The sequence below is a fragment of the Nomascus leucogenys genome, chromosome 14 (genome assembly GCF_006542625.1).
Source record: "Nomascus leucogenys isolate Asia chromosome 14, Asia_NLE_v1, whole genome shotgun sequence".
In the NCBI taxonomy this organism is placed as follows: Eukaryota; Metazoa; Chordata; class Mammalia; order Primates; family Hylobatidae; genus Nomascus; species Nomascus leucogenys.
Genome location: NC_044394.1, coordinates 78,512,028 through 78,535,956, shown reverse-complemented (window position 1 = coordinate 78,535,956; position 23,929 = coordinate 78,512,028). Strand labels below are relative to the sequence as shown.

The 23,929-nt window shown below is 39.5% G+C and overlaps 1 protein-coding gene and 1 long non-coding RNA gene across 4 annotated transcripts; one reads left to right on the top strand and one right to left on the bottom strand.

Annotated features, from left to right (window-relative positions):
• Positions 1-2,229: 2,229 nt before the first annotated feature.
• LOC115838335 lies at positions 2,230-3,799 on the bottom strand. The gene is made up of 2 exons (XR_004033340.1): positions 3,414-3,799; positions 2,230-3,323 (listed from the first exon to the last, which is right to left on the bottom strand). It is a non-coding gene; the product is annotated as an uncharacterized LOC115838335 (long non-coding RNA).
• Positions 3,800-5,730: 1,931 nt separating this feature from the next.
• C14H2orf49 (chromosome 14 C2orf49 homolog) lies at positions 5,731-16,889 on the top strand. Of its 3 annotated transcripts, none has more exons than XM_012512419.2 (5): positions 5,731-5,928; positions 8,114-8,280; positions 10,929-11,055; positions 11,182-11,304; positions 13,394-16,889. In XM_012512419.2, exons 1-5 carry the CDS (start codon positions 5,830-5,832, stop codon positions 13,448-13,450), a joined length of 573 nt encoding a protein of 190 aa, XP_012367873.2. In that variant the 5' UTR covers positions 5,731-5,829; the 3' UTR covers positions 13,451-16,889. The 3 variants fall into 3 exon arrangements, with proteins under 3 accessions (XP_012367873.2, XP_030683625.1, XP_003277473.2); XM_030827765.1 differs by having other exon boundaries at positions 5,784-5,928; positions 10,929-11,304; positions 13,394-13,468; positions 15,745-16,889; XM_003277425.3 differs by having other exon boundaries at positions 5,784-5,928; positions 10,929-11,304; positions 13,394-16,838.
• The last annotated feature ends 7,040 nt before the right edge of the window (positions 16,890-23,929 follow it).

The following is a 23,929-nucleotide window of genomic DNA, read 5'->3' as shown; positions in this document are numbered from 1 at the left end:
CAACCATATGGCTTTCAAAACAATTACTAACTTCATTTTTTAATATTTATTAAATATTCCTTGGGCCCATACCAAGCATTACTTTACAGAATGTGAAAAAGATGTGCTCCGATGAGAATGGTTAATGAAGACTGAGTTGCATCGATATAACTGAATATTTTCATAGTTGCTGTCTACTCTCAAAACTTAGTATTTTTATGCTTACACATACTCTGTGCTTCTCACTTTCTCACTGGGTATATGCTTGGGAGGGCAAGGATTGTGTTTATGCTCTCTGCTGTATCTTTCTGCATATAGAAAACACTCAACCAATTTTTAAAAATTCTTGATGCTCAATATTGAAATATTAACTAGATTACTTTTTTTTTTAGACAGTCTCTTTTGCCCAGGCTGTAGTGCAGTGGTACAATCTTCTCAGCTCACTGCAACCTCTACCTCCCGGGTTCAAGCAATTCTCCTGCCTCAGCCTCCTAAGTATCTGCGACTACAGGCATGCACCACCACGCAGGGCTAATTTTTGTATTTTTAGTAGAGAAAGGGTTTTACCATATTGAACAGGCTGGTCTTGAACTCCTGGCCTCAAGTGATCCACCCACCTCAGCTTCCCAAGGTGCTGGGATTACAGGCGTGGGCAACCACATCCGGCCTAGATTAACTTTTAAAGAGGCTTTTAGTACTAAGATTCCATTATTCTAATATATAAACTGTTTAAGAACACATGTAGGATGGTTGGTGTCATTTTAGAAGATAAGCAAACAAAGGTTACATTTTTGATTTTTTTAAAGCAACAGCTTACTGTGTGCCATGTTTTAAGAGCTTTTACATGTAATAGCTCATTTAATCACATATACACACACACTCATATACTTGTAATCTAGCTTCAGTAAAATAAACTTTTTTGAACTATTGTTCAATCAACTATTTCTTTAGCAGCTCCTATGTGCCAGGTACTATGCCAGAGTACTATGCCAGATACTGAAATGAGGAAGACAGTCTCTACCCTCAAGAGTTTAATGTGCAATGGTTTATAAGGTAGAGTTGGTAGCCAGCAGTATCAACATCACCTCTGGACTTGTTAGAAATACAAATTTTGGTGTCCCCATCCCAAACCTCCTAAATCAGAAACTCTGGGGTCAGGACCCAGCAAACTATTTTTACAACCCCTCCAGAGGATTCTAATGGGCACACAATTTTGAGGACCACTGGATTAGTGTGATATGTGCAAGAGAAACCCACCTAGTGAGATCATAAGGCAAAAAATAATGTGCTCTAGAAGGTTGGTGATAGTGGAGCTCAGTTAGGAAGTACCTGAGGATGCGGAAAGGTTCATTCATCTGTATTCATTCAGCACACACTTACTGTTCTTGTGCTGTTGTGGCAGGCACTGAGAATCCAAAGATGAAAGGTAACCTATGAGTGCTGTCATCATCTGAATGTGTACCTCCAAAATTTGTATGTTGAAACCTAATCCTCAAGGTGATGGTATTTGGAAGTGGGGCCTCTAGGAGGTAATTCTGTCATAAGTGTGGAAACTTCATGAATTATTGCCCTTATAAAAGAAGCCTAAGAGAGCCTGTTGCCCCATCCACCATGTGAGGACACAGCGAGAAGGTGCCATCTCTGATGAATGGGTCTTCACTACACCCAATCTGCCAGCACCTTGATCTTGGACTTCCCAGCCTCCAGAATTGAGAGAAATGCATTCTGTTGTTTATAAACTACTCAGTGTATGGTATTTTGTTATAACAACTTGAAATGACTAAGACAATGTATTTAAAAGCAAGCCAGTAGTTTAACTGCTCTAAATAGCTAACACAGGTCCAAAATGTGAAATGTTGCTTAAATTATTACCTTCATACTGAAGCTCCTTTATGCTCGTGTGTATGTATATACTATATATATATATTTTTTTTTTTTTTTTTAGAAGGAGTCTTGCTCTATCCCCTAGACTGGAGTGCAGTGGTGCGATCTTGGTTCACTGCAACCTCTACCTCCCTGGTTCAAGCGATTCTCCTGCCTCAGCCTCCCGAGTAGCTGGGATTACAGTCACCCACAACCATGCCCAGCTAACTTATTTTTTTTTAGTGGAGATGGGGTTTTACCATGTTGGCCAGTCTGGTCTCAAATTCCTGACCTCAAGTGATCCACCCGCCTCAGCCTCCCAAAGGGCTGGGATTACAAGTGTGAGCCACCACGCCCAGCCTGCTCAAGTATATTTTTGACACAATATTTTGATACAATATTTATAACATATCTTAACTATTACATTATCAACAAGAATCAACACCAGAGTCCTCAGTATATATTTTGTTCATCATGCATTCATTCCAAAAACATTTACTGAGCACTTACTAAGTATAAGCACTGTGCAGGCTAATGGCTAAGTGAGGGATTTGAAGAAAATGTATGGACCCTGTCCCAGAGGAACTCACAATCTACTGAGGTGACAATGCCAGGCATTACAGTGTTTGTTGGTTCCCCACAGCTTTGTTCTTGTCAACTATAGTCACCAAATAAAAATGTTAAGTGAATAAGACCTCAAGATCTTTGAGTGAAGCAAAAATCCTTATAGTTAGCTTAAAATGTTGAGTGCCTTATGGTTACGGATGATAGTGTAGCAGGAGTAACCTTAGGCCTGCAAACTCAAATGTGTAACAAAGATAATTTTTTTTTCTGTAACTGAAACGTATTTCTATTTGAAACCTCCATTTACCTGCAGTGGCAATAATTTTATCAACAGGAGGCCCTCCTCCTTTCTTTCAATTTGAAACCTCCATTTATCTGCAGTGATAATCTTATCAACGGGAGGCCCGCCCCTTTCTCCAGGGCTTTGTCAAGATTGGGGAGACTTCTGAAGTGCCAAGATGAGACGAGAGAGACCTTAGGTCCTTGTGTCACTGGTCCCCACAGAAGTTCTGAGATGTTCTTTGTCCACTGTAGTGTTGGTTTTCAGTCTTTTGGTTTCAGGCTTGAGGGTTGGAGATGTCTGTGACTTCAATTCCCACGTGGTATGGCAGAAATCTCTGTGAGGTGGCCCTTCTGCCTGGACATACTTGAACCATCACCTCAGAACTTGTTAGAAATGCAAATTATAAGGCCTCCTCATCAACCTCCTAAATCAGAAAGTCAGCAGACTGCAAATTCTCCAATGTTCCATGCTACAAACGTTCTGCCCAGGAAGGAGTGGGCAGGCATCACCACTCTCTCCTTCCTGTGGAGGAGAGAGGGTATGTGAATCTCATTCTAGTTCCTCCTCTCTTAATCTTGATTTTTTTTCCTCAGATGACAATCCTTCCATCTCAAGAGTTCTGCTTCAGAGGCACCTAGAATAATATTAATAGAATTAGTTATAAGCAAGGAAGTACTCTTAGTTTTAAACCGGGAAGTAGTGGAAGAAGAAAAAGACATCTTACCTGCCACAAAACATTTTTGCAGATGAAGTTTAAGGCTTCAGGTTAGGCGATGGGTTCAGAAAACCAGAGAGGAAAAGCACAGCAAGAACCTGTAACCACTTTTTCAGACTATTAAACTCAAGGTTCTTCCCACTTAACACCATCATCCTGCCACTTTTTTCCTTTGATGACAATCAATAGGATACAAGAACTCTCCAAGGAGAGCCCACAGAGGAGGCATTTTACACACTTGAGCTACAATCCTCACCACATTGCGAGATGGTTTATAATTTCCATCTCAGAGGGGAGGAAGCTACAGCTAAAGAGAGAGTCTATGTCCTAGGTGAGTAAAGAAGCCAAGGTTATAACACAACTCTGAGCTACTCCAAAGCCCGCGCTCTAAACTGCCTTCTATGACCCATAACTTTGTAAAAATCAGCTACCAGTTCTTAAACACTCTGTGTCAAGTGTGTTTATAATCTCTATAATCTCCACTCCCTTGATCATTCTTCACAGAAAGTGCTAACACAGCATTTTCCTGATGAGGGGACTGAGGCTGAAAAACTAACTCACCCAAGGTTTTGGTGCAACAAGAGTAAAACTTGAAATGAGGTCAGGTTCTAGCCCCGGATTCTCCCAAGGTAGCTGCTTTTGATACTAAAACAATGTGCCACTAAAACAATGTGAAGGAAATGGGGATAATACTAATCACACTTATTTCTCTATTGTAATGAAAATCAAATCAGATTTGAGAGATATGGAATATGATGATGTTAATACTATGACGCTAATACATTTAACTCCAATTTAAGCCATTCAGACGCCTGCCTCAGCTCAGATTTAAGACTATTCAATTTTGGGCAAGTCATTTAATCTCTTTCTGATCAGCTTTCTTGGCACTAACACGAAAGAACTGGACTAACTTTTAAGTTTCCTCCCAGCTCTGAAATTCAGTTTCTAAAGTATTACATACATAAATAAGAAAAATTGGGAAACACTTCTCAGCTTTATCTTTTTAAGGAGCTCACTTCTAGTACTCTTTCACGGTTTATCTTTTGGCATCTTCAGAGTTCTTCATATTTTTGTAGACAATGCAATAATTTCCAATAAAATGATACATCATAGAGGATGCACACAATAAACATTCAGAACATATCTGCAAGTTTTATTTTTATTTTTTCAGACATGGTCCCATTCTGTCGCTCAGGCTTAAGTGCAGTGTGGTAATCCTACCTAATTGCAGGCTGGAATTGCTGGGCGCCAGTGATCCTACCACCTCAGCCTCCCGAGTAGCTAGTACTACAGAGGCACTACCATGCCTGGCTAAATTTTTTTATTTTTTGTAGATATGGGGTCTTACTATGTGGCCCAGGCTGGCCTGGAACTCCTGGACTCAAGCAATCCTCCCACCTGAGCCTCCCAAAACGCCATGATTACAGGCATAAGCCACCACACCCAACAAGTTTAAGTTTTAAATGTGCTAAATATTTAGGGATATGTATCTCTCCATGAATGATGAAAGAGAAGCAGAAAATATTTCTTAGTAAGTGAATTACTGGGAATTAAGACTATAATTGATACCTACAGCAATTTAAAAAATTACTTCACTGTACCTATTAATACATGCAGAAAAAATGTACTTGGATTTTATGCTTGCTACTTCCTCGCTCTTGAGTAAATTATCCTTTCTATGCATCAGTTTCCTCATCTGAAAAATAGGCATTCTAGTAATATATACCTCATTAGGCTGTTCTGAGGAATGTGATAATACACGTAAAATGCAGTCCCTGGCACACTGTAAATGTCTAACAAACGTTTGGCGGTTATTACTGGCGTTTCCCAGCCGGTTATTATTTTTTACATGTGAGCAGGTTAATTCAGAGGATTACTTCAAGAAACAAATACTTTAATACCTATTTGTCCACGGAGCCGGAGTTACAGGAAATTCACTACATAAAGCCTCTGGTCTTACATTATATAGAAAGGCGATGAAGAGACAAGCAACAGGTTAAACAGAAAAACACGATAATTTCAGACACAACCACTGCCATATCTAAAGTACTGTACACCGGCCCTCCGCGCCAGAATTCTTTCCCTTGAGGTTGCCCCAGGAATCCCTTTGACCTCTGCCGTTGGACGTCACAGAAGGCGCGACCAATCGTGGCTGGCTCCCGGAGCTTCACTCTTCCCTCTCTTCCTGCGAAACTTGACACGCCATTTGTTTCTACGTCTGACATCCTCCTCTTTTCTCTGGTCCGTGGGAGCTTTTGCAAGCGGGACCAGGCCCCAACACCCGAACCAGCAGCGAGAGAAAGAGCCGGCATGCGGTGCACTCAGAGTGACGACACACGCGAGTCTCCGCCCGAGTACGTCACTTCCGTAACGCTTCCTTCGCGGGGCTTTGTGGGTAGCCGACTGGGGTCTCCTGGCGACGACGATGGCGGGGGATGTGGGCGGTCGCAGCTGCACGGACTCGGAACTGCTGCTGCACCCGGAGCTGCTGTCCCAGGAGTTCCTTCTCCTCACTCTGGAGCAGGTTGGGAGCGCCGGATCGGAGGGCGGGTGGGTGGGCCTTCCCAGGTGAGGCGCTTGCACCCGAGATTGCCTTAAGTAGCCCTCGGCAACCACGGACACTCCCGCCGGGTTTGTGTCACTCTCCACCCATACAGACCAGGCAGCTGTCCCCTCGCTCCCGCTCCTCGCCCCCTCTCCAAAAATGAGACGTCCGTAGAATATCAGGAATGCTTGGGAAATAGGGCTTATTTGAGTCCCGATGGCTTGTAAGGAGGAGTCCCAGGCGACACCCCCTGCCTGTGTGTAAGCCCCGACCTGAGGAAGAAAGAAGTGGGGAAGAAGCGTGGAATAGACATGGAATGTAGAAATCATGGACTGTCAGGACTGGAAAGCATCTGAGAAACCGTCCATTCCACACCCTCTCTAATCGTTTAAAGATGATAAAAACAGTTCCAGAGAGATGAAGTGACTTGTTTAAGGTCACAACATCTGTAAATGGTACTTCCGGGAGGAGAATTCAGGGCTCCTGGCTCTCCATGCAGTGCGTGCTCTTTTCCAGCTGGTGTGGCCTCTGATAAGATGAGAAAAATGAGAAAGGAAAAAAGTGATGTTTTAAGTGATAGAGAATTACTGAAAGTTTCCTTGGGGTTTATGTAGCGTATTTTGTTGTTTTCCATATGGTTTTCCCCTTAGTACCCTATCTTTGTTGAATTTCAAGTCCTCTTGCCAAGTAGAGCTTAATTATGTCGGTAAGTTTTTACCTGTGATTCTCAAACTTTTTAGGTACTTAAGAATGAGTCGAGGGCTTGCTAAAACACAGATTGTTGGGCTCCGTCCCCAGTTTCTCGTTCAGTAGTTCCGGAATGTGGCCTGAAATTTTGCATTTTTTTTTTTGAGACGGAGTCTGGCTCTGTCGCCCAGGCTGGAGTGCAGTGGCGCAATCTCTGCTCACTGCAAGCTCCGCCTCCCGGGTTCACGCCATTCTCCTGCCTCAGCCTCCCCAGTAGCTGGGACTCCAGGCGCCCGCCACTACGCCCGGCTAATTTTTTTTATTTTTAGTAGAGACGGGGTTTCACCATGTTAGCCAGGATGATCTCGATCTCCTCACCTCGTGATCCGCCCGCCTTGGCCTCCCAAAGTGCTGGGATTACAGGCGTGAGCCACCGCGCCCGGCTGAAATTTTGCATTTTTAATCAGCTTGTTGCTGGCCCAGAGAGCACGCTTTGAGAACCACTGCCCTAAGGCAATACTTTCCAAAGTAATGGACCTATGAATTCTCTGGGAATGTTGTCCAAGAGAATCCTGGGAGTTTCCCCTACTTCTGAGCGAGTACGGGGTAAAAATAGATTAGTCCAATATACGAAAGAGAAGTAAAATGTGCTTTTATTAGTTTTTGTTAGAGGTTATAGGCTTGTCAGTGGTACTAAACACAAATGTTTTCAATCCTTTCTGAGTTGAAATTGAAGAGACTGTGATCTCATTTCCATTCTCCTTAAATCCAAACTCTGTCTTCATGACTACTCCTGTGCTTATGCTATGTTTTTCATGATGTCAAGAACAAATTGGAAAATGAGAAAGAATTTGGTGATTTTGATACAGATGGTTGGACAATGACTGGAAGCTTACTTGAAAGGACCAGTGAAAATGGGGTGCAGGCTTTTCTAATGATGTACTGCTACTGTCATCAGTACGGGAATAACAGTTTCTATTTGAAATCTTGGTAGTTAACTTCGATTTAGGAAGCGCCAGATTAGAGAAGCACCAGAAATATAAGACAGACTGAGACCTTCATCCCACTAATCTGATCATGATAGTAACACTCAAGGTAGCTTATCGACAGAATGTGGTGATTGTTAATCATTGTTAGCTTTCTTTTGTCAATGGGCAGTCTCCCATTTTCAATCCCCTTTGTATGTTAAGATAATTTTACTGGAAATGATCTTTCATGCTTGGTTTGTTGGCTGAGCAGTTGTGGACAGCAATCCCTGTCACACTGAGAAAATATGACCATTGTTTTTAAGATGGGGCTGAACCTAATATCTACAGAATTTAACCTTTAACACTGCCTCTAAGTGCGTGTGTTATTGTGAAAATGGTTTTTTATAATTTGTTATTTAAGCAGTAATGTTTTACCGTGTTAGGTAAGGTGGTTACTTATTAAAATTAAAAACGTTGTTTTGAAATTACTTTTGTTTCCTTTCCCACAGAAGAACATAGCCGTTGAAACTGATGTAAGAGTAAACAAAGACAGTCTTACTGACCTTTATGTCCAACATGCAATACCATTGCCTCAGAGGGATTTGCCGAAGAATAGATGGGGGAAAATGATGGAAAAGAAAAGAGAACAACATGAGATTAAAAATGAGACTAAAAGGTACTTTTTGGTGGTTCTAGCTTTCAATTTATCTTATATAACTAAAGTTATATTTTTCCTGAGATAAGTAAAAAATTTATTTACCCAGTAACTATCTATTGAGCACCAGGCACTGTGCGTATAGCAGTGAATAAAACTGACAAAATTCCCTGCTCATATTTTTGTTGGGAGAAACATAACAACAGTTAAGATATGGTATTGTTATATAGTAATAAAGGCCAGGGAGAAAGATTACAATTTTTGGTAAATAGTCCAGAAACAATCTTAGTGAAAAATGACATTTTAGTAGAGAGACCTGTAGGAAGAAGAGAACAAGCTAGCATTCCAGGCAGAATACAAGAGCCTGGACCTGGAATGTGCCCATCATATACCAGGAGCAACAAAGCAGCTATCATGGCTGGATGGAGAAGTAGGAAGAATAAGTTGTACTGGGGGTGAACGGGAGAGATTGTCAGATCATGTAAAGCTTTGTAAGTCATTGTAAGGACTTTGGCTGTACTCAGATGAGAAGCCACTAGAAGGTTTTAAGCAGAGTGGTGACATCATTAGATGTACATTTTGACAAAAATCACTTTTTGGCTGCTGTCCTAAAAAGTGATTTAAGGCGTGTGGGGAGGGGAAGGGGTGTGTATAAGAGTGGAAGCAGGGAAACAAATTAGAAGGCTGTACTGTAATCCAGGCAATAGATGGCGGCAGCTTTGACTACAATAGTAAATTTGGTGGGTTGGAGCATGCGTGTATTTTGAAGATAAAGCCAATAGGATTTCCTGAATTTTGAGAAAAAAGTCAAGTCAGATAAAACTCTAAGGTCTTTGAATAATACACAAATGAAGGGCCTGTTAACTAGCTTAAGTTATGCTATTTAAAATTATTTAATTTCAAAAAAAGTTTTATAAAACCACAAGCAAGTGATTTTTCTTTTTTAAAGAAAATTACATTTGATTAATCAGTGTTGTGGATTGGTTAATAAGTACAAAGTGTCCTAAGATCCTTAAGTGAACTCTTCTGTGTCTATTATATCTCAAGTGATCAATTAATTTTTTTAGGGCCTTCTATTTGTAAGGCACCGTCATAGGCAATTCACTAGAAGCAGTGAGAGAAGACAGAGTAGGAGGGTAGGGGTAAAAGGGAGTATGTTCCTCTGAGTTTTAATCCCTGTTTTACAAAGAAAAACTTAATGATTGAGATTATTCTCCAAGTATGAAGAATAGTCGAAGAATACATGTCCGCTCATTGTCTTTTGGAAAATACACACATAGTCTGACCTTTGATCAAGAATGCATTTCAGATTGGCCATTTTAGCTTGATGGTTACTTTACTCACTAGTACAGGCTATGTAACGATGTTAACTTTCATAAATATGGGTTACACTGCATATGGCTTTTAATTTACTTTTGCTGTTATTCAGCCAGTATTTTCCTCTTGATCAGCACATTCAGGCATATTGTTCTAGTAAGCAAAACTTTATGTGCCAGTCATACTTTCCTTTGAAGCAATCTTCGTACAAATGTCTTGATTAGTACCCCAAAATCATTTTGGAAAGGATCTTTGACTCTATTTTTTAAATTCACAATTGAATCAGAGCATTAAAACTGGAAGGATCCAAGAGATCATCTTGTATTGTTGAACTACTTATTATTTTATCTGTGGAGGAACTGAGATCCTGAGAAGTGCTATAACATGCCCAAGGTCACACAGAGCTAGGACCAGGTCCATAGCAACATAGCCCTGTGCTTCTCAAACTTTAATGTGCCTCTTGAATCTTAGATTAAACAAGCTGTCATCCTGGCTAACACGGTGAAACCCCATCTCTACTAAAAATACAAAAATTAGCTGGGCGTGGTGGCATGCACCTGTAATCCCAGCTACTCGGGAGGCTGAGGCAGGAGAATCACTTGAACCTGGGAGGCGGAGGTTGCAGTGAGCGGAGATCGTGCCATTGCACACCACCCTGGGCAACAAGAGCACAACTCTGTCTCAAAAAAAAATTCTTTTTTTCAATTCATCTGTGATATAGATATTATCTGAGGTATAATAAGTAATAAGCAAATGAATGCTTTCATTATTAACCTTTACTATTAAGAGTGAAAATTAGATTTCCAGAAGGTAAATATGAGACACTTGCCAAATTTTACAATTGAACTTGTACAAATGTCATAATTACAATTAGTTTAGAAAATGTCTTGGCTTTAGAGACCTTTACTGAATGGAGTAGAATGCTGTGCCTCATTTGTAGACTGCTACTGTGGTAGTCTTGGTATAGTTCTATAGTTTATTATGCTTTTAAAATAATAACTGATTACATGGTTAAGATAACCCTATCAATAAGCTGGTGTTTGTTTTTTAACTAGGAAATCTCATTTTAAGTTCCAGGGCTAGATGGTTAATTGATGTTTTAAAAATAGCTGCATGTTGTGTATACACTAAAGCTAACTTTGAATTTCTTGTACATAAATATTTTAAACTTTGAAATAAAACACTAGGAAATTCTTTCATTTAGAATGAACATAGAAAATTTCATTTTTAATAGTCTCAGATTAGTCTTATCAGAAAATCTTTTTGTTTACTGCTTATTTTAACTTGAATTCCAGTGAACTGGTTTGCCATTCCAGATGGTATTTTTCAAGAGTGCATCTCTTTGATTTCAGGAGTAGCACTGTAGATGGGTTAAGGAAAAGACCCCTCATCGTATTTGATGGAAGTTCAACAAGTACAAGCATAAAAGTGAAAAAGACAGAGAATGGAGATAATGATCGACTCAAGCCTCCCCCTCAGGCAAGCTTTACCAGTAATGCCTTTAGAAAATTATCAAATTCCTCTTCGAGTGTTTCACCCCTAATTTTGTCTTCCAATTTGCCTATGAACAATAAAACGGAACACAATAATAATGACACTAAACAGAACCATGACTTAACGCATAGGAAAAGTCCTTCAGGCCCTGTGAAGTCACCACCGTTGTCCCCTGTTGGAACTACTCCAGTGAAGTTAAAGCGAGCAGCTCCTAAAGAAGAAGCAGAGGCCATGGTAAGTATGGGGGTGGTTTCCATGCTGGTAAGTGGTCTGAATGAAACCTGAGCAGTCTGCCTCATGACGGGAGGTGGGTCGACTGTGCTACGTTCTGTTCTTGAACCCTTTTGATGGTCTGTCTGATTTGTGTAATACATCTCATTACTCCAGTACTTGAATCCTGGAATTTTAAAATCCGTGGTGATTAATGTTTTTAAAAGTTCACTCAAGTTATTTCTGCTTAAAATATGTAGAGAGAGGATCTGTTAGGCAGTTTTCCTAGATTTTTCTCATTTAGTTCCTTTAACTGTCTTGGAACTAAAACAGATAAATATTCCCTTATTAGCAAGGTTTAAAACATTAAGTAATTTGTCCAGGGTCACACATTTATTAAGTAGCATTTGGGGCCTGACCTTAAGTCTGTCTGTTTGTGCATACCTTAAAACCACACCAGACACCAGAATCTTTTAAGATTTACCACTTGTCTCGCCTACTGCTCAATTTACCTAGCTTTGTGGGGATAGCAGAAGTTGGGGAAATCTATTATGTTGTGCTCCACTATGTTGAATCATTTGGATGTTTGTTGGCACATTTGGTGCAGTTAACACAATGTATTAGAGTTTAATTTGTGAGATGATTTTTTATGTATGTATAAAATAGCTACAGGCTCTTCAGAAAAGTGCTTTTACTTTTAAATACCTAGTAGTTTAATAGCCATTATTCCTGTGGAATGCTTTGGCTTTATTATTATTATCATCTAATCATGTATCAAAGGGATCAAAACTCAGAAAATTCAAACATTCTAAAATAGTAGACCCTGGAAAAAGAAAACCACCTGACTGGTCTTGAGTTTTTTACTTTTATTAGTTCACTGAGTCAGTGACTCTATGAAGTAGGCATCTTTGTTATTCCTATTTCACAGATAAGGAAACAGAAACTTAGTAAATTTAAATGTTTGTCCAGAATTCCAGAGTTATTAGTAAGCCACCAGGCTGTGATTTGAATTTAGGTTTGTTTGATCCCAGGGCACACACTTTGGAGGCCATGCTGCCTCCATACTCCTTTCAGCTACCTTTGTGGGAGAGAGGAGAAGGGTGTGGGATAAGAGTTAGAACAATAAAGCCACATCTAAAATATTGCCATCAGGAGGAAGCCTCAGAGAATTTTTTTTCCAGGCTCTTAAACAGCATTTCTGTACCCTAGAAAATTTTACTCTTTTATAGATAGGAGATATATATATATAGAGAGAGAGAGAGAGAGAGCGAGAGCGTGAGAGAGCTATATATAAAACACTAAGGATAAAAGATTCTTTTTTATGTATGCACACATATAAATCTTCTTCTTAACATTTCCTATTGACTTTGTGTTTTTGTTGTGTTGTTGTTTGTTTTTTGAGACAGTCTTGCTCTGTCTCCCAGGCTGGAGTACAGTGGCGAGATATCAGCTCACTGCAACCTCCGCCTCCCAGGTTCAAGCAATCCTCCTTCCTCAGCCTCTCGAGTAGCTAGGATTACAGGCGCCTGCCACCACACCCAGCTAATTTTTTTATTTTTATTTTTGTAGAGACAGGGTTTCACCAAACCTGTTGGCCAGGCTGGTCTCAAACTCCTGACCTCAAGTGATCTGCCTGACTCGGCTGGGATTACAGACGTGAGCCACCTGCCCAGCCTATTTGCATTGACTTTGGATTGTTAAATTGTAAAGTTGATGGAGGAGATGGGCTGGACAGGGAGAAAGCAGATCTGGAGCAGTCGGTGGTTTTCAACTCTGATTGTATGTTAAGATCACTTGAAGAGCTTCCAAAAAAGAGCAAAAAGAAGTCAGAGCCTTATCCCCCTACCTTTTATGAATTCTGGTTTAATTGGTTCTGGGATAAGACCAGGCCTGGGGCATGTTTTTAGTGCTCTGAGTTATTCTAAACTACACACATTTGAGAACCACAGAGCTAGAAAACTCACCCCTGTTTCTTTAAATATATTCCCACCAGATGGCAGCAGTGATCTTCCATTAATATATTAATAGTAAACCTTGGTTGTTTAAAATGTTCGTTTTAGTTGTTTTCTGATATTTCTGCAAGTATAAACTGATTTCTGTTCATGTCTTTCAGAATAACCTGAAGCCCCCACAAGCAAAAAGGAAGATACAACATGTTACTTGGCCCTGAAGAAAAGTTTCCAAAAATGTAAATATACCGTAACTGTAGTTTTTCAAATATGTTCATATATATTGACAATATTTACAGAAATCCTGATTATTGTGGAATTTTCTTAAGAGGTTTCAAATAGGTTTTAAAAAAAAAGGATTTATTTTCCTTCCCTTCTTCCCTCCCTCCCTTCCTTTTTTAAAATTCTTGCCTGTCTTGCCATGATTAGGAAAGAATATCTTTTTAAACCAATGGCTTAGTATATGTCATTTATATTGACCCTACTGAAATCATTAGCTACAAGTGTGCTATAAAGCATCCATTGAATTGGCCAGGCGCAGTGGCTCACGCTTGTAATCCCAGCACTTTTGAGACTGAGGTGGGCAGATCATCTGAGGTCAGGAGTTCGAGACCAGCCTGACCAACATGGAGAAACCCCATCTCTACTAAAAAATACAAAATTAGCTGGGCATAGTGGTGCATGCCTGTAATCTCAGCTATTCGGGAGGCTGAGACAGGAGAATCGCTTGAACCCGGGAGGCGGAGGTTGCGGTGAGCCGAGATCACACCATTGCACTCCAGCCTGGGCAACAAGAGCGAAACTCCATCTCAAAAAAAAAAAAGCATTCAGTGAATTTTAGGAGTTACTCTCATTAGCCTTGTTCAGAGTCTTTGGGGGAAATTTGAGATTTTTGAGATTTTTTTTTTTTAAATTCAAATATTTTACTAGTTTGCTTGCCATTTTTATTTCTTTTACAAAGCAGAAGCATATAACAATTTATCACAGTATTTTAGTAAATATTGCAACATTAATCCTTAAAGGTTCACCAAGAAAAGCATCTTTGTAGTACTGCTGGAAAACTATTCAGAATATACAGATAAAAATGCTGTTCTTTAATTGCTTACATTGTTTCTTCCCATAAAAAGCAAAAAGGAATCAGTGCTTGCTGTTGCTCCTTTCCTTGAAGTCATAACAATTGATATATATATTATGAGTTGACTGGTTGATTCTGTACCTGGCCCATCCTTTAGAATGTTCTTGTCATGTAGCAGTCCTACCTACTCTTTTCGTGAGCAGTCTGTGATCTCACTCTGTGAGTTCAGCTATTACTCGCTTGTGGGAGCTTAATCTTTTCAAAATGAAGTTGATTTAAAAAGTCTTCAGGCAGAATAATCATGTTAGAGGTGGTATTCGATGGAAGAAAGTTTAGAGAATTAGGAGTGGGGGTAGAATTCTAGAATTTTTATAAGAGTCCAGGAAGCATAGCAGTCAGGAGCAAAAATTAGTGTAATATGGAGTACGCAATAGAGGAGCTACTGGAGTCGGAAGTCACTGCAGAGTGCAACCTAGGAAGATGGACTCCTAGCTTACATGAGATTCCCTGCAGCTGTAATATAGACAATTCCCACATGGCTGTTCCACACAGAATTACCTGCTAAGGTTTTTTGTTTATTTTTGTTCGAGTGGTATTTTCACTCCAATTGTATAATGGAAATCAGTGGGAAGATAGGGTTTACCTTATATTCATGAGTTCTAGTTTCTACTGTTCTGCTATGTGTTTCTAAGCAAGAGCAAAGGATACTTCATACTTTTTTCATTATATGATTGATGTTCAAATTGGGATTTACCTTTTTCAATATGTTTTAAAGTAGTCTTATTCCTCTTTTGATTTGTTAAAACAAGCATTTTAGTTCAGCTATTGAATAGCCTTCCAAAAAATTAATTCAGCCTTGCAGGTAAGTACTGTACTAAGACTTTAACCCAATAGTTTTTAATCATTCTGCCTTTATTCCAGACTGTAAATCTGTACACATAGGATAAAACATACTAAGTATTGCATAAATTGTTAATGTTAACAGTAAATTGTTATCTGCAGGGCTGACAGACATAATGTTGGTGGGCAACTGTGATCCTATACATAAATAAATGCAAAAGGAGATTTTAAAAGTGCAGATTATAGATTGACAAATTTTATTTTATATTCAGTTGTCCTTTCTGCTTCCATCTGTGTTTCTCTCTTAGTTGAGAGAGAGTTAGCCATTTGACGATTTTAAGTCAGTGGGAACTTATTTTTAGTTACTCAATAAAATTAATATTTTATTTGTATTTTAACTTACAGAGTAGGTTGGTAATAACAGCTGAACTGTGTAACATTGTTGCTTCAAATTGAAGTTTATATTATGAACATTCAGAATCAATGCTCATGTAGCAGCATATTATTGAGCTATTTTGAGTTTGAAATGTGGAGAAACACTAAACCATGTACTATGTGTTAACATAATCCCACCTTCTTAGAGCTTTGTTCTTTCTGAAGGTGTATGGAACAGCTTGTCTTGAAATGTCTTTCTCCACATAATGAAGCATGCTGAATGCTGGGAATCTGGAGCAGCAGCCCTGGGAGCCCTATGTTTTGAAGTGTTTTGGTTTGCTTTAAAGGTTAGAAGAACTTGATATGTATGGCAAACAACTTTAGAATACTAGTTACTCACTAACATAGGTGGGTAATGTTGCTCTTGATTCTATATTCCAGTAAAGCCAGCTTTTCTTATTATTGGAGTAGGCAAATGAATGGCATTAGAGTTAGTGGGTGGCTTGTAAGTTTTAGTTATAGGCACTTTACCACTTCCTGCCATTAGCAGGCACCGTTGTTTTTTCTTCCTTTCCCTCTTTGTTCCTTCTTTTCCCTTTCTCCTTACACATTTTCTTTCTCTACTTTAATTCTCCTTCCTCCTTACTGTAGATCCCAAGCTTCTGGCTTAGGTTTGCAAGTCGTATTGCTTGGCCCTCCTCATTCACTGAGAGGTGAAGATAGGCTGACCCCCTGTCCTCTTACATTTGAGGGATCATAGACTGCTGTGTGAATTCTGGAAAGTCTCAGGACCCTACAGTACCAGGGCACTGAATGGCTTCTCAATGGCTGTAGAGACAGTACAGTTTTCCAAAGTAGCCTAATTCATCTGGACAGCTACCAGGCACTTTGGAAAGTTGGTTCAGTTACTGCTATGAGGCCATAATATATTTGCTAGTATTAAAGTTCTTCAGAATTGGAATTACTATTTGAAATAATATTTTGGTTGACTTAAGTTTTGAGAGACGATTCTAAAATTGATCTAGAGACTCATTCAATAGCAATGTGACCTTTTAAAAACTTACATTAAGTAAAACTGCCAGTAGATTAAATCATATATATATGTATATATATGTAAGAGCTTCCTCTATTTACTACTGTTGAACTTCAGTAATTTTTAGAGGCTAAATAATGGTCAGAATGTTTTTAAGTGTGCTGTTTTATTAAATGCTTGTGCAGGTTTTGTAATTCAGTACAGAAAAGTTTAACCTTGTACATTTTTGTATGTAAAAAGTCTTTTAAGTAGCCTTATCCTTATTTAAATAAACAGAATAAAATTACCTTGAGTAGGTCTGTTATTCTTATTAAAATGGAAAAATGCTCTGTAATGACTTGATCTGTTTTTATTTGAATAAACAATTTTGGAAAGTATTCGTTATAGTACAACTTTCTATACCTGGATTGATTAAGATCAGATGTGATTCGAGTAGTCCAGCCATATCTTGTAGCCCTTCTTTGAATGAGAGGGTGGCTGGAGTGGTCTGGTGCTGGGATATCATGGTGCTACAGAGCCTGGCATGTTGACTGTCACTACATGTTGAGGGATGGAAATAGAAGTCTCTGAACTTCCCATGTAATATTAAAGCTCTTAACAAAATGAGACAAACTAGAGATTCAGTTGAGAGATTTTATGTTAGAGTGATCTGAAAAAAAGTTAATTTATAAACTGCTATCTTAATATTATTATATTTGGAGACTGACGCTCTAAATTAAATAACTTGGAAAAGACTCAGGTAACTTTCTGCTTTGTCTTTTGTTTTGTTTTAGAGATGAGGTCTTGCTCTGTCACCCAGAGTGTAGTGCAGTGGCATGATCATAGCTCACTGCAGCTTTGAATTCCTTGGCTCAAGCGGTCCTCCTGCTTCAGCCTCCTGTAGCTGGGACTACAGGCATGCACCACCACACCCAGCTTCTACTTTGTACTTAACACATAGATTCTTCATTTTTTTTGTCTGGACAGAAGAGACAAAAATCTTATTTCCACTTAGATTGTTTTTACTAAAGTGCATTTTACTAACTAAAGTGCATTACTTTTTCAGTTGTTTAGTAACTTGATCATCTTATTGTGGAATAAAAAATAGAGATTTGAATTGCCTGTATATTTGTTGAGTACCTACTATGCTAGCTCTTGGGAATGAACAAGGCGGATTAAGTACTTGCTTTCATAAAGAAAACAGACAAGTGAACCATGAAATAATGGGTAATTGTAATGGTAGAAAATAAAACAGGGTCAAGAAATGGTGAAGGATGAAGAAAGTAGGATGAGAAGCTATTTTAAATACAGTGGTTAGGAAAGCCCTCTGAAGATACTAGATTTTGAAGATAGCATGCCTAAGGCATAGCTATGGAAAGCTTTCAGGAGAAGCATTCTACATGTGTCCAATTTTAGATGGCTGCATACTCCTCCCGTCAAGGCTGGAGTCAGCTTCCCACCACTTGTATGTGGACTGGCCTTGTAACTTGCTTTGATCAAGTGAATGCTTCTGCTCTTACACTTGGACCTCTGCTCACAGCCATGTGAAAAAGCCCAGGCATACCCACTGGAAATACATGGCTCACCCAACACCCAACAGCCAGCACTAACTGCCAAACATGTGACCGCTAGTCACCTGTCCCCTCCGGTCTAGCTGCCGGCTGACCAAAGCTGCATGATGAGCTTCCTGGTGGGATTAGTCCAAATTGATGACTCTCAGAATCATGAGTGAATAAAATGGGAGTTGTATAAAGCCACTAAGTGTTGGGGGTAGTTTGCTACCCAGCAGTAGGTAACAGGTCCCAGACAAGGACAAAACATGAAAGCCCTAAGGCTTACTAGGTTCTTAGAACAGAAAGACTGGTGTGGCTCAAGTGAATGAAAACAGGGGCAGTGGTAGTATAAAATGAAGTCAAAGAAGGTAGGCAGGAGCCAGATGATGTATGAATGTAGGACTTTGGATTTGATTCTAATACCAACTGGAAGCTGTTTGTTAACTGTTGAGACTTAACCACGCATTCAGTTTAATCAAAAATAGACTAGTTGAGTAAGTCTATAATAGCCCTATCTTTTATCTTTTATCCTCAAGTAAAATTAGCCAAGTTTTGTTTTCTTTTTTAATCTTCAGGTAAATAGTTTAAACTAAAACTTACTTCTTTGACTAACAGTTAAACCTTTAGGAGACTGTAAAATGCTTTACCAGTTATGGTGAAAGACAAATGCTTTTCATAAATATAAAACCATCCTGTCTTTCAAAGCCTTCTGTTATGTCTGTTCTGCCTTGCTATATAAGTTTTTAAAATAAACTTTTAAAAAATAAACCAGGACAGTTAGATTTCTGGAGAAATTGCCACAGTAGTATAGATTTTTAACATACCCCACGCTGTTTCCCTGCTAACATACATTCATATGGTACCTTTGTTGAAATGACTCATTGTTAACTAAAGTTGTTAATTTTTTTCGATTTTCTGAGTTTTTCCCTAATACCCTTTTACTGTTCCAGGATCCTACCCAGGATACCATGTTATTTAGTTGTCATGTCATGTTAGGCTTCTCTTGGATGTGACAGTTTCTCAGAGTTTCCTTGTTTTTGATGACTTGACAGTTTTGAAGAATAATGGTCAGGTAAATACCTGGAGAATGTTCCTCAATTGGGATTTTTCTGTTTTTCTCATGACTAGACTGGGGCTCTGTGTTTTGGGGGGAAGACCACAGAGGTAAATTGCCATTTTCATCACATTATTTTGCAGACACATGCTGTAAACATGATATTACTTTTGAGGTTAACCTTAATCTCATTTGGCCGATGTAGTGTTTGTCATTTTTTTCCACTATAGTTATTGCTTTTCCCTTCTAAATGTCATTTTTGCCCACCGTCCCCCCCGCCCAAGAAAAAAGGTTATTTCTGTTTCCCCTTTTCATACATACTGTGCTCTTTGGAACAAATTCACTTAAGGAATGCACAGTTACTTTGCTGGTGAAGTACCTAAATTATTTGGAATTCTGCACAGGAGACTTAACTATTCTCTACCATTAATTTTATTCAATGATTTATGTCAGTATGACTCATGGATACTTATTTTATATTTTGGTTTAAAGTCTAATGTGTGTTTTTGTTTTGTTTTGTTTTTTAACTCCAGTTCTTTCTGCTTTGGCCATTGAAAGCTCTTTCAGTTCCCTCCCATTTCCCTGTGACTTATCCCATCATTGTGTTTTCTTTGAACACATCCTTTCTGGTACTATAGGATGCTCTAGTGTCATTTTGTATATTTCTTGCCCAAGCCCTAGAATGAGCCATTTCTCTCTTTTTTTTTTTTTTTTTTGAGACGGAGTCTCGCTCTGTCGCCCAGGCTGGAGTGCAGTGGCGCAATCTCGGCTCACTGCAAGCTCCGCCTCCCGGGTTCACGCCATTCTCCTGCCTCAGCCTCTCCGAGTAGCTGGGACTACAGGCACCCGCCACCACGCCCGGCTAGTTTTTTTGTATTTTTAGTAGAGACGGGGTTTCACCGTGGTCTCGATCTCCTGACCTCGTGATCCGCCCGCCTCAGCCTCCCAAAGTGCTGGGATTACAAGCGTGAGCCACCGCGCCCGGCCGAATGAGCCATTTCTCTAAGGAGCCTTTGCTCCTTTTATTAAAAACTGAGATCTGGGTACTAAGTATGCTGATTGCTACTGGGGTGTCATTGTTTTTAGGCCTCCTCAACTGACAGAGCAAGGAAATATATGTACGTATATTAACCCCTATAGGTGTACATTTCTATAGATATTTCTATATGTAACCATCTGTATCTATAGTAACTAACACATGAGTTCATACTATGTCTCTAACTCTAATCTATTACCATGTTGATCGTTCCAGACTTCCCTTGCATGTCTGGAACCTCCCACTCCAACAGTGAGAAACATGGCTCCTACCAACCACCATCCATTTACTTAATTGTTCAATTCCAGTACACATGTATAGAGGTTGCAGAATTGTTAGCCTGTACCCATGTGAGAAACGACTTTATCAGCTAGATGAGAGTGATTATGTTCATTCCTTTTGCCTTTAATCTTACAGACTCCACTCATTTCTAATGTTGCTTAAGTCATATCATTTAAGATAGTTTCACAGTTTTGTTTTAATGAAAAAGAATGTCAAATAGACTTTTCTCTATTAACAACAAAATAAATCCCTAGACAAACATCCATTCAACAGTTTTAAGGTGTCTATACTTAGGCTCCAAATAAGGAAATGGAGTAAATAAACATGGTCCCTGTCCTCGAGGGCCTTTTCTTCTTTTGTTTGTTTGGGTTTTTTTTTTTTTTTTTTTGAGATGGAGTCTCACTCTGTCACCCAGGCTGGAGTGCAGTGGCAGGATCTTGGCCCACTGCAACCTCTGCCTCCCGGGTTCAAGCGATTCTCCTGCCTCAGCCTCCCAAGTAGCTGGGACTATAGGCGTGCACCACCATGCCCGGCTAATTTTTTGTATTTTTAGTAGAGACAGGGTTTCACCATGTTAGCCAGGATGGTCTCGATCTCCTGACCTTGTAATCTGCCCGCCTCGGCCTCCCAAAGTGCTGGGATTACAGGCATGAGCCACCATGCCCGGCTGGGCCTTTTCTTCTTCTTAATCCCAGTTGTTCAATCTAGATAAAAATTTGAGAAGGAATCTGAAGAACACTTAACAAAGTCACAGTATTCTGTGCACTAGGTAGTTTACTAGTTATATTTTTTTAATTCCTCGAAGCCTAGAGAAACCCATCAAAAACAAACGACCTGATTTTTCTTGTAGAAGATCCTCTCTGTCTTAGTCCATTTTCTCTCCCTATAACAGAATACCACAGATTAGGTAATTGATAAAGACCAGTTTATTTGGCTCACAGTTCTGGAGGCTGGGAGGTCCAAGAGCATGGCACTGGCACCTGGTGAGGGTTATCCCATGGCAGAAGGCAGAAAGAGCAGCGAGTATGCAAAGCACAGAACTTGGACTGAACTCATCTTTCTTTTTTTTAATCAAGAAATCACTTCCATAATAACTGCCCTTGTGATAATGGTATTAATCCATTCATGAGGACAGAGTCCTCATGGCCTAATCTCTTCTTTAAGGCCCTGTCTCTTGATACTGTTTCTATGGCAATTAAGTTTTCAACACATGAACTTTTGGGGGAGACATTCAAACCATAGCACCCTCAGAACGTAGTGAGTAAAATGCATAAATGCTAATAGATATCAGGGATGAAGTCAGTCTGCTCTTTTATAACAGAGTTCTAGTCTCAATTTTTTTTTCTTTTTCACTGAAAGGTCACTACATACATTTTGGCATGTATGTCACCTGGACATTTCCTTCTCAGTGTTTAAAAACTCATGTATTTAGAGATGGCAGTTACCCCATCTTCATCTCTATGTGTAAGAAAAAAGCTCATGTTTTAGGGGACAGTGGTCTAGGAGTCAAGATTTCTGATTTCTAGTGTGTAGGCCTCTTTGCAGTCTTGAGTAAGCTTTATTCTTCCTGGGCTTCCACTTCCTCCTTTGCAAAGGAGATGGATTTCACTCTTATCCTTGAGACTCTTGATATTTCTAGAATTAACCTTATGCTTATCCCTAAGCCTCTGTAATCTGTCATTTAATAACTAGGCAGAAAATGAGAGGTGCTCTCAAGTCTGAATGGGCATCACTAAAGATGATTGAGAATTGAGTATATATTTTAAGTTTCTAAAGTAATATGATTAAGTGATATGCAAGTTAATATAACTTTTATTTTGCTTTAATATAACTAGTTTTACAAAGTCTTGTCCAAAGGAGTTAGGGTTTATTTATTGTGCTGACTTAAAGACTTGAGGGCAGCCCTCTGCTTACAAATTGGATAGTGTCTAGTTGTAGCAAGTGCACGATGTTCAGTACGTATACCTCGGGCTTCATTTTTGTGATCACAAGGATTTCTTTACTAGTTTCTAAAGTTCTGCTCTACTAACAGCACCGAGTTCTTTTGCAGGCATTTCTCTAAAGTTTTTCCAGAGATAAAGCTTTCACTAAGGGCAATATTGAGGGAGTAGTAACCATTGTAGTTCCAGGGCACATCGCACCACAGCAGATATATTTAATGAGCTTCTTGCCTTGTTTATGGTTCATGTAGAATGACTGCCTCATCAGTGAAACTGTTTCTTTCACTTACTTCAGTGACTAAATTTTCATTGTTCTGGTTGAGGGTAGACTAGTTCTATTAAGCATTTTATAATACCCTGGCCGGGCATGGTGGCTCACGCCTGTAATCCCAGCACTGTGGGCGGCCGAGGTGGGCTGGTAAGTTGAGGTCAGGAGTTCGAGACCAGCCTGGCCAACATGGTGAAACCCCATCACTATTGAAAATACAAAAGGTCAGCCGGGAATGGTGGCAGGTGCCTGTAATCCCAGCTATTTGGGAGGCTGAAGCAGGAGACTCAACTGAACCCTGGAGGCAGAGGTTGCAGTGAGCCCTGATCGCACCATTGCACTCCAACCTGGGCGACAACAGCAAAACTCCATCTCAAAAAAATTTAAAAAAGAATTTTATAATATCCTAAATATTAAATATTATTACAAAGTTTCAATATATAATTTATTCTACAAGCTAGTTGTGCATTTAAATTAAAGCTTAAACCAATGAAATAGATGTAATTAATGTAAATCTTAACATTGTAGAATGTGTAACAAAGTAGAAGTAACTAATACAATATTTATAATTAGGTTTTTCATTTGCTAAACATTAGAGAAAAAGGCTTGCTCTTCTTAAATGGAAGGAGCAATTCTGCTGGGAAAAAAAATGGTTTTTTTAAACATAAAAGCACAGAAGAGCTGACAGGCTAAGAGACAGCAAGAACCCAGAGAAGCAGGCGATTTTGTTTGATGCTCTGTTGAAACTGAGCTGTAGTTCAGGTGACTGTAATGTAAGGGAGAGAGAAGTCAAATCTCTGAGTGCTCCAAGAGGGGAACCTAACAGGTATGACCTCAAAAAACACCACCACATATAAGTGTGAATTCGAAATACATCTTTTCTTTTCATGGATGGAGGGAGGGAAGAAAAAGAAGGAAGGAAGAATAGGAAAGGGAAAGGGGACGCAGTGGGGTGGAGGCAGGCAAGCCGACTCTCATACAGACTTGTAGCTAAGATTTACATCCCCAGGAAGGTGAAAGTAACTCTGGAAATGACTGGGAAGTAGTTCTAGTCTGGTGGTAGCCCCGGTGTCTGGTAAAGACAATGACAATCATCTCTGCAGGAAGACATCCTTATTCTAAGTCTCAAGAAACACCCCAGATAACTTTTTAAAGGTAGTGATTAACACAAGTCAAAGTTATCCTTGCATATAAGAAAACAGTTGACTCAGTGTGGGCTGCAACAGAAACATCAGGCAGTAGAGACTGACCCCCAAAGGTTTCAC

What these genes read in the sequence shown, in the direction of transcription:
- C14H2orf49 (XM_030827765.1), top strand. Translation starts at nt 5,830, where the DNA reads ATGGCGGGGGATGTGGGCGGTCGCAGCTGCACGGACTCGGAACTGCTG. An exon ending in TTCTCCTCACTCTGGAGCAG is followed by an intron (nt 5,929 to 8,113) that starts GTTGGGAGCGCC and finishes CCTTTCCCACAG; the next exon opens with AAGAACATAGCCGTTGAAAC. An exon ending in AAGAAGAAGCAGAGGCCATG is followed by an intron (nt 11,305 to 13,393) that starts GTAAGTATGGGG and finishes CATGTCTTTCAG; the next exon opens with AATAACCTGAAGCCCCCACA.